This window comes from Colobus angolensis, unplaced genomic scaffold, assembly GCF_000951035.1.
Source record: "Colobus angolensis palliatus isolate OR3802 unplaced genomic scaffold, Cang.pa_1.0 Scaffold186, whole genome shotgun sequence".
Taxonomy (NCBI): domain Eukaryota; kingdom Metazoa; phylum Chordata; class Mammalia; order Primates; family Cercopithecidae; genus Colobus; species Colobus angolensis.
In genome coordinates, this window is record NW_012114999.1 from 1204322 (window position 1) to 1215369 (window position 11048).

Below are 11048 nucleotides of genomic sequence, written 5' to 3' on the forward strand. Positions count from 1 at the left end.
CAGGATGGTCTCGATCTCCTGACCTCGTGATCTGCCCGTCTCGGCCTCCCAAAGTGCTGGGATTACAGGCTTGAGCCACCGTGCCCGGCCTCATTTAATTCTTAATAGAAGGAGACTGAAAGGGAGTATAAATCCCCCAAAACAGTTGAGTCTTCATTTTGCTTATAGTTTCTGCTATTCTCATTTACCTAAAAAAAATAAAAATATACCCCATGCAAGAAGAGTGATAGCCAGAATTACACAGAAATAAAGACCTATAGATAGCAAGCATTGGTGAAGATACTTGGGAGAAGGAACTCTTGCACATTGTCAGTGGGACTGTAAATTAGTTCAGCCATTATGGAGAACAATGTGGAGGTTCCTCAAGACATTAAAAATAGGCCAGGCACCGTGACTCACACCTGTAATCCCAGCACTTTGGGAGGCCGAGGTGGGTGGATCACGAGGTCAGGAGTTCCAGCTTGGCCAACGTGGTGAAACCCCATCTCTATTAAAAATAGAAAAATTAGCCAGGCATGATGGTGTGTGCCTACAACCCCAGCTACTCGGGAGGCTGAGGCAGGAGAATCGCTTGAACCTGGAAGGCAGAGGTTGCAGTGAGCTGAGATCATGCCATTGCACTCCAGCCTGGGCAACAGGAAACTTCGTCCCAAAAATAATAATAATAATTATATATATATATAAACAGTGGCATATATTCAGCTTTAAAAAGACGGAAATGCTGGTATTTGTGACAACGTGGGTGAATCTGGAGGACATTAGGTTAAGTGAAATACGCCAGGCACAAATATAAATACCGTACCATCTCACTTATATGTGGAATCTTAAAAAAAAACTTGGGCCAAGTGCAGTGGCTCATGCCTGTAATCCCAGCACTTTGGGGGGCTGAGGTGGAAGGATTGCTTGAGGGCAGGAGATTGGGGCTGCAGTGAGCTCTGATTGCACCACTGCACTCCACCCTGGGTGACAGAGTGAGACCCTGTCTCAAAAAAAAAAAAGAAAAGAAAAACAAAGCAAAACAAAAAAGAAGTATCTGACACCTAGAAAGCAATAAATATTAGCCATTATTATCATCAAAACAGATTTAAGTGTTCTTACCACATAAAAATAAGTATATGAGGTAATGCATACGTTAATTAGCTTGATGTAGTCATTCTACAATGTACACATATTTCAAAATGTCATGTTGTACTCCATAAATATATGCAATTTTTATTTGCCAATTAAAAATAACTTTATGTAGATATCCTAAATTGCTTCTTCCCTTGGCCAAGTAAATCTCATGTCATTTAGAATGAAAAGAATTTCCTCTCCTTTCATATTTCACCTATAAGGCTTAATTAAGTACTTTTGTTCCTGAGAAAGGGACCAAGCAACCCCTCCAGGCCCAGCCCCTTGCTCCACAGTTTCCTCTGTAGTTCTGGAAGTGAATTAAAGCTAACGCCCAAGCCTGCTCAGTGGCACATTGCACTATTCACGCTTAGCCAGTATTAGTGCTTCCCAGACAACACTGAATTCCAGGACAAATGGAAGCGAGGGAAGAGAATTTCAGTAACAAGTGGTAGGTCACGATTTAATGCCTGATGAATTTGAAGCTCATCTCACACCTCACTGATGGATGTTCTGAAATATTCCGGCAGGAAGATGCAGAATGTGTGGCCTGGGGGAGAGGGAATGAAGAAAATGTTTCCTCCATTCTTCTAAAAATGAAAGGAGGGGAGCCCAGCACAGTGGCTCACACCTATAATCCCAGTCTCTCAGAGGATGAGGTAGGAGGATTGCTTGATGCCAGGAGTTCAAGACCAGCCTGGGCAATATAGCAAGACAGTAAAAAAAAAATTTTAAAGTAGCCGGGTATGGTGGCACATGCCTGTAGTCCCAGCTGTTAATACTTCGGAGACTGAGGCAGGAGGATTACTTGAGCCCAGGAGTTCGAGGCTTCAGTGAGCTATGATTGCACCACTGCAGTACAGCCTGAGCGACACAGCAAGGCCTTGTCTCCTCTCAATCAAATGAGAGGAGGAAAATTTTGTGAAGGAGAAGAACATTTCAGTAATCACAATAAATAGTTGTCCTCTTAAACTAGTTCTTCCTTCAACAAGTAATTATTGATGATCTGATGATCTACAGCGTAACAGGCACGAAGGATACAGTGAACACAATAGATGAAGTCATTGTCCTCATGACATTCACATTCTTTTGGATGGAGACAGACAAACAAATAGACGATTATTAAGGGTGATGGAGAAAAAGCAAAGAAAGGAAGTAGAGAGGTGAGACTGAGGTTGGATTTTAGAGGGAAAAGTGACATTAAACAAAACTGAATCACATGAAGGATCCTACCATGCAGAGAACTGAGGGGGAATATCCCCAAGCAAGCCTCTAAAGTGGGGAGAACTTAACCCCAGCACAAATTGAGATATGGTTGGCCAGTATGATTGGAATGGAATGAGCCAGGGAAAATACTCTCTCCAGCTGGATACTTTATGAGATAGTTTTGGTTACTAAGCATCCTCTATCGACAAGTGGTCCAGTATGCGAGAGATTTTTCATAGACCAGCCCCTGAATATCCTAGAGCCAAATGGTTCCTTTAGATTTCTCATCTCCTGTTGTAATTGCTCTAATCATCAGAGTGATAGTATATAAAGCATTACATTAATGACTGAGTTATTCATTTTAAATAAAAACTGTAAGGCCGGGCGCGGTGGCTTACACCTGTAATCCCAGCACTTCGGGAAGCCAAGGTGGGCGGATCACCTGAGGTCAGGAGTTCGAGAGCAGCCTGGCCGACATGGTGAAACCCCATCTCTACTAAAAATAAAAAAAAATAAAAAATAAAAAAAGTAGCTGGGCATGCTGGTGGCGCACCTGTAATCCCAGCTACTCAGGACTCTGAGGGCTGAAGAATTGCTTGAACCCAGGAGGCGGAGGTTGCAGTGAGCGGAGATCGTGCCATTGCACTCCAGTCTGGGCGACAAGAGCGAAACTTGGTCTCAAAAAGTAATAATTAAAGCTGTATATAATTAGTACAGGGGTTGGCAAACTTTGGTAAAGGTCTAGATCATAAATATGTTTGTCTTTGCTGGCACTACAGTTGCAACTACTTGATTCTGCTGTTGTAGCATGAAAGCAACTATAGAATATGTAAATAAATGGTTATGGCCATATTTGAAATAAATGGGAAGCCCAATTTGGCCTGTGGACTGTAGGTTGTCCATGGACCTATTATATTACATTGAGAAGCCAACAAGAGAGATTATAAAGAATCAGGGGTAGGAGAAGAACCATGACTAAGAGGAGGAGAATTCTAGGAAGGGAGGAAGTGATCAGAAACATCCAATACTTCAGTTAACTAGGAAGAGAACACAGAAGAGGCTTTCGGAAGTGGAAGTTAGGAGACCACTACTGACCATGAAAAGAACAGTTCCCGTATTAAGTCTGTTCATTTTTCACTGGGCCTGTTTCTATGCACATATAGGGACTGCGTTGCTCGGTGCTTTGTGGTTTACAAAGTCCTCTTGCATGGTCACTACTAACAAAAGCACACTCTGAATAGAACCTTGTCTCCAAGCTCAGTACTTGGACCTCTACATCAGATAGGTCCTCAAACTCAAGTTAGTCCAATGATACCTATCATTAGGGCAGTATGTGCCCTAAAAAGAATCCCAGTAGTTAGTAGCATCTTTGGCAATAGCTACAACCAATTCTTATAGTTGATCAAAACCACAGTAGGCAGATAAAATGTTATAATCTCACTTCTGATTCATCTGTGCAAGGAGATACGGAGCCTCTTGCTACAGAGATAACATGGAATTCAGAAAATGCCCAATAAGCAGCCAGACTGGAAAAGTTTGCAGGTAGTTAATTGCTATTAAGTGATAAAACATTAAAGTTGATGGGTGAGAGGGGTTGAGGGATTTAAAAAACTGCACATTGGATACAGTGTATACTGCTCGGGTGACGGGTGCACCAGAATCTCAGAAATCACCTCTAAAGATCCTATCTATGTGAACAAAAACCACCTGCTCCCCCAAAACCACTGAAATAAAATAAAATTTAATAAATAAATTAAAGTAGATGGGGCAAGGAATCTGTGCTATTAAGTAATAAAGCATTATTCAATTTTGAGTGTAAATTACTTTGGAAATAAAAGCAAATCATAATACTCAAATGAATCATTCATAAAATTATATTATACATTAGATTTTCAGGGTTCAGCATCTTAAAAATAATACAAGTTTTACATGACTCCAAAAGTAGTCCAACTGGATTAATATTTAGAGATACACAGGAACTATTATAGTATTTATTCATTTATACATCACCTAATTCCAAAAATAATTTGTCAACTTATAACTCTTAGAAAGCTAATACAGTTGGTTCTTTGTACACAGGGGTTCTGCAACTGTGGATTCAGTGAACCACAGATCAGAAATATTCAGGGAAAGGGCCGGTACAGTGGCTCACGCCTGCTAGCACTTTGGGAGGTGGGGGCTGAGGCAGGTGGATTGCCTGAGCTCGGGAGTTTAAGACCAGCCTGGGCAACATGGTGAAAGCCTGTCTCTACTAAAAATACAAAAAATTGGACAGGCGCGGTGGCTCAAGCCCGTAATCCCAGCACTTTGGGAGGCCTAGGCGGGTGGATCATTTGAGGTTAGGAGTTGAAGACCAGTCTGGCCAACATGGTGAAATCCCGTCTCTAGTAAAAATACAAAAATTAGCTGGGTGTGGTGGCAGACGCCTACAATCCCAGCTACTCAGGAGGCTGAGGCAGGAGAATCACTTGAACCCAAGAGGCGGAGGTTACAGTGAGCCAAGATAGAGCCACTGCACTCCAGCCTAGGCAACAGGGTGAGACTGTCTCAAATAAATAAATAAATAAATTTAAAAAGAGTGGTTAAGGTGAGGCAAGGCAGGGTGCCCATGGCGTGCACCTGTAGTCCCAGCTACTCAGGAGGCAGAGGCCTGAAAATCGCTTGAACCCAGGAGGCGGAGGTTGCAGTGAGCCAAGATAGCACCGCCACTGCACTCCAGCCTAGGCAACAGGGTGAGACTGTCTCAAATAAATAAATAAATAAATAAATAAATAAATAAATAAATAAATAAATAAATAATTGGATGGGCGTGGTGGCGTGCACCTGTAGTCCCAGCTACTCAGGAGGCAGAGGCCTGAAAATCGCTTGAACCCAGGAGGCGGAGGTTGCAGTGAGCCAAGATAGCACCACTGCACTCCACCGTGGGTGACAGAGTGAGACTCTATCTCAAAAAAAAAATTAAAATATTCAGGGAAAGAAAAAACTGCATCTGCTTTGAATACATATGGACATTTGTTCTTGTCATTTTCCCCTTAAAAATACAGTATAACTATTTACATAACACTTACATAGTATTAGATGTTATAAGTAATGTAGAAATGATTTAAAGTATATGGGAGGGTGTGCATAGGTTATATGCAAATACTGTGCTATTTTATATCAAGGACCTGAATGAACACGCTCAGAATTTGATTTCCATGGGAGGTCCTGGAGCCAATCCCCGACAGATACTGAGAGATGACTATATTATATAGCTCTATAATCATTTATATTCTGTTAGGGACTGATGGGGGAGGAGTCTTTTCAGTTAAAGATTAAAAGGGAAATACAAGGGAATAAATAAGATTAAAGGAAATCTTATTTCCTTACTGGCTAAACTTTCCAAGAGTATAATTATGCTGCAACAGTTAGGGCTCACGTGTTAAGAACAGTCAGGAAATCCTGTCTCCAGACGCCTGAGGATTGCTATCTTTCTGTTTGATGACTTGCTGTAGAAATCTTTAGGACCCAAGTTGATATTCTTGTCTCCACCAGACACCAGACTTTGTGTGATTTCTCTATCAGCACTTCCTTCTGCCTCCCAACTACTTGCCATTTTTATATCTGTAGTTCTCTAGTTCTCTAAAGCAAATTTAAATCATTCTGTTCCTTCTGCATGCTCATTGAGGGCTCAGTACACATAAGTCAGGCAAGTAACAATTTATAGTGCTTTATAGTCTACAAAGAATGAAAGCTAGCATATTAGCTAAGAGTTTGGGCTTTTTGAGATAAATTGTTTAGGTTCAAAGCCCCAACCTGCTACTTACTATCTTTGTGACCTTGAGGAAGATACTTGTGTTTTTTAGGCCTTTATTTCCTTGTCTGTTAAATGGAGGTGATAACTACATCCCTTAGGATCTCTATACAGTTAAAGGAGATAATCCATGTTTAGAACATAGTACATGGTAAGTACTCATATAGTAGCACATGGTAAATGTTAGTTGATAATATAACCAATACTATACTTGATAAAAAGAACTATTCCTCTACAGTATCCCATTTGAATTTTTCAATAATCTTTTAAGGTATTTTAGTATTATCAGCCCTATTTTATAGATCGACCCTAAGGCTTTGAGATGCAACTTGCCTCAAGTCATACAAGCATTCCTGGCAGGGCTAGGATTAGAATTGGGTTGCGTAGGCCAGGCAAGGTGGCTCATGCCTGTAATCTCAGCACTTTGGGAGGCTGAGGCAGGTGGATCACGAGGTCAAGAGATCGATTCCATCCTGGCCAATATGATGAAACCCCTTCTGTACTAAAAATACAAACATTAGCTGGGCGTGGTGGCACATGCCTGTAGTCCAGCTACTCAGGAGACTGAGGCAGGAGAATCGCTTGAACCTGGGAGGCAAAGGTTGCAGTGAGCCAAGATGATGCCACTGCACTCCAGCCTGATGACAGAGTGAGACATTGTCTCAAAAAAAAATAATAATTGGGTTGTGTACATAGTTCCTCTAGGGCTTGTAGTTAGACTGAGAGGGAATAGGTTTCATCTCAAAAGCCAGCCCTAAACAGTTGAAATGGTTGTTCGGAGTCCTGTTTTGAGAATTCTCAAAGCAGGTCCTAGCTCATTAAGAAAAGAATGCCTGATAGATGAGCAGTATTTGCCATGGGCTCAGAAACATGTAGTGGGATTGTGTCCTTGCTTTCCTTTTGTGTTTGTTTGTTTTCTCCTAGCTAAAGTTTCTCGTTAATCCAAGGATTTCTTTATAAACAGAAATTTTAGTAATTTTTGATTTTAGTAATTTATAGAATCATTTTAGCTTTGCAGGTTGTCTAGAGAATTATTATTATTTCTAAAATAGTTTGTAACTAAGGCAGTTGATAGAGGGACAGCTCTTACAAGCTGTTTCTCTGTAATAACTCTTCACATTTGCTATTCTCATATGGGCACACAGATTGAGAAATCTAGTAGTCACCATTTATTTCTAAATTAAGTTTGGACACTTGTTTTAAGTACTAATGGCAGTTTGAGAAGGAATTGAGAAAACCTTATTTTCACATATAAGCCAAATACTAATCTCCTTGAAAGTCAGAGAAGTTGTTTTGGATATGTCAAATAAATACCACTTTATTTATTTATTCATCCATTCATTCATTTATTTTTGAGATGGAGTCTCACTCTGTTGCCCAGGCTGGAATGCAGCAGTGTGATCTCTGCTCACTGCAACCTCTGCCTCCTGGGTTCAAGCGATTCTCCTGCCTCAGTCTCCCAAGTAGCTGGGATTACAGGTGCCCACCACCACGCCGGGCTTTTTTTTTTTTTTTTTTTTGTACTTTTTAGTAGAGATGGGGTTTCACCATGTTGGCCAGGCTGGTTTTGAACTCCTGACCTCAAATGACCCGCACACCTCGGCCTCCCAGAGTGCTGGGATTACAGACATGAGCCATCGCACCCAGCCAGTACCACTTTAAATATACACAAAAACTAGGTTTCTATGGAGTTGGCATATTTGATTCACCCATTTTGGACTTCCTGGTTTTATTTTAGCCAGTGTTATCCCATCCCTTATTCTTGGTCTTATTATGGGGAAGTAGCAACTTATATTTTAAATGTTGACATCACTTAAGTGCTGGAAAAGCTAGAGTTAGCTTCTGGGTTCCACCTTCTCTACGGGAAAATGCCTCAGAAAAAAAGCTGGCCACAACTCTAGGTTTATCTCTATACCCAGCTCGGGCTTGGCATTGGAATACTTGGGTAGTCCGATTTCTCAGTATGAACTGCCTTTGGGGAATATGTGCAGACAAAGCTCATGAAGTCTGAGAACTTGGTACTCCATCCCCTAGCTGCAAAGAAATACAGGAGAGATGGTAAAGGAATGCACAATAGCAATTTTCCCAGTTATAATTCTATGGATTTCATTGGACTATTGCAGTCATCTCATCTCCAGTTCTTGCAAAAATACTTCAGGGATATAGAGAATTTCCCACCTCCTCTGGAAGTCCTGGCCATCTTTAGACAATTCTGACAAATTTTCCCTTTTACTTCTACTTCCCATATAGGATGGCTAAGCAAGGAAGAAAATCTGCCTCTCAGAAAACACTTATATTCCACACTGACTACTGTGGAACTGATCTGCTCTGATTTCTTGAGCTTTATTGATTTAAATTTGAGTTATTTTATTTTTATTAAATATGCCCAGGCAAATAACCAAGGTTAAATAAATATCTGAAAGAGCTTTGTGGGAAGTATAAAACTATTTGGGGAGAAAAGAATTTTCTCCAAAAAAGCTTTCTAGGAATGTAACTTGTAAGAACTCTGAGACACATACTCTCTAGAGAAAAAAATATATATATTTATGAGAAGTCAGGGTCTTTAATCTTTGTAATTAGAAGAGATATTGCTCAGTTTTTAAAAATCATGTACTGATCACATTTCAGTTTAAATTACTTTTAAAATTCCATTGTGCAGAGTCAATCTTTAGGAGTACTTACTGCAAATGGTTAGAGAAAAAAAGCATACTGTTTCTTACAGAATTAATATGAAGTGCTTTACGAGACATAATTCATTTATTTAGTGTTTTAAAAAGAAAAATGTTAGCCAGGTGTAGTGGCTCACACTCGTAATCCCAGCACTTTGGGAGGCCAAGGCGGGTATATTGCTTCAGGTCAGGAGTTCAAGACCAGCCTGGCCAACATGGTGAAACCCCATCTCTACTAAAAATACAAAAATTAGCCAGGTGTGGTGGCACACACCTGTAGTCCCAGCTACTCAGGAGGCTGAGGCAGGAGAATTGCTTGAACCCGGGAGGTTGCTGTGAGCTGAGATTACACCACTGCATTCCAGCCTGGGTGACAGAGCAAGACTCTCTCTCAAAAAATAAATAATAAATAATAATAATAATAAATAAATATAAAAATGTCGACCAGGCACAGTGGCTCACGCCTGTAATCCTAACACTTTGGGAGGCTGAGGCTGGTGGATCGCCTGAGGCCAGGAGTTCAAGACCAGCCTGGCCAACATGGTGAAACCACGTCTCTACCAAAAAAACAAAAATTAGCCGGGCATGGTGTCGAGCACCTGTAATCCCAACTACTCGGGAGGCTGAAGCAGGAGAATCGCTTGAACCCAGGAGGTGGAGGTTGCAGTGAGCCGAGATTGTGCCACTGCACTTCAGCCTGGACAAAGAAGCGAGACTCTGCCTCAAAATAAAATAAAATAAAATAAAATTTCATTCAAAAGATAATCTTGTTGTGTTTATTATTGTCTTTTTAGGTGATATAATCCAAACATCTAATATAAGTATGTTTTTCAAGCAGTTCTCAGCTCTAAACTCCTTTTGTAACCCCCTTTCCCAAATGGAAAGAGTTCATTTTCTGAGCAGAATTTTAGTAGTTTTTGCTGGAATGAAGAACAACAAACATATTATAGATTTAGGCTTTTATACCTCTTTCATACTTCATGTTTGATCTTTCAGTCTTTTCCTGAGACTTCACTTCTGCCTTTGTTAGTAAAGCCTTCTCTCTGGGAGTTTTGTTAAATCAAAGATACCTTATTATTCTCATAAAATTTTATCTGCCATGTTGAAGATAGGAGTCCCTTTGCCCTTATCATTTCATGGATATGCATTTAGTATTTTTGGTTGTTTCAGACTGACCCCAATTCTTGGCATTCAGAAACATTCTCAGGAAGGTATGGTGTTTACACGGTTTCTAGACACCCTGCTTGAAGAATTACATCTAAAGAATGAAGACCTTGAAAGTTTAACCATCATATTTAGAACCAGCTGTTTACCAGAGTGGTAAGTTGGATTGTGTTTTATTCTGTTTTTTATTCTTCATTTGTTGCCTACGTGGATTGGCTTTTTTTTTTTATTGGAAATTGTAAAAACCAAGTACAGACCTCAAGATGCCCTCAGTTTGCTAAGGAAGGACATGGTATCCCTTAGTTCTCAGCTCCCTCAGTCATTTCCTGTCTACTTACTTTGTGCCCCATATTTGTTGCATTCCTCTCTTGTAGGCTACAACAGTTCTGTTTTTTGCAGTCCAGGAAATGCCACATTATCAGTTTCATACTCAAGCATAGGCTATCCCACATGTCCCATCTGATAAGTTTCTTCCCAGGAAGTAGCAGTTTACTTCAACCCAGCTACTGCAGTGATCCATTGGGAACATCCTCATCCTACTGCCCCTTTCAGTGAAATCACCCCCTACTCAGCCAATACCTTAGTCATTTCACGTACAGATAAGCAGGTGAATTTACAAGTCTGACTTTGTTGAATCCTAACTCTGTTCTGAGATACACAGCCCTCTCCTACTATCCCAAACCTTTTCCTCTTTCAGAACTGCCCGTCAGAATATTCCCTTCCATGTCCTGGCTTAATCATAACTTTCCATCTATTCCTTCCTTCCTTCTCATTTCACACAATACCAAAGTGCATGCTCAGATAGGTACTGATTTAATGTTATAATTGAGGGAATTCATCCTAAACTACCAATGAGATTCTCTCAGGGAACATTTTTTTTTAACATTTTTTAAATTATAAAAGCAATACAAAATGTTGTAAAATAAAAATTAAGCAATACAGATTGCAGTAAAAGGAAAACTCCCCCTCCACCTCTGCCTCTAATCCCACCTCTTTCCCAGAAGCATACTTGATGTCTGTCATTTAATATTTCTTTTTATTTTTTGAATTTTTATAAAACAATCTTTTTTTTTTTTGAGACGGAGTCTCACTTTGTCACCAGGCTG

The 11048-nt window shown here is 40.3% G+C and overlaps 1 protein-coding gene across 1 annotated transcript in view; it reads left to right on the forward strand.

The window, feature by feature from the left end:
- Positions 1-11048, forward strand: part of RPAP2 (RNA polymerase II associated protein 2) — an 88689-nt gene that overhangs the window by 73424 nt on the left and 4217 nt on the right. The window contains exon 12 of the mRNA XM_011939975.1: positions 9949-10098. Coding sequence (XP_011795365.1) covers positions 9949-10098 — 150 coding nt within the window. The remainder of the gene's footprint in view (positions 1-9948; positions 10099-11048) is intronic.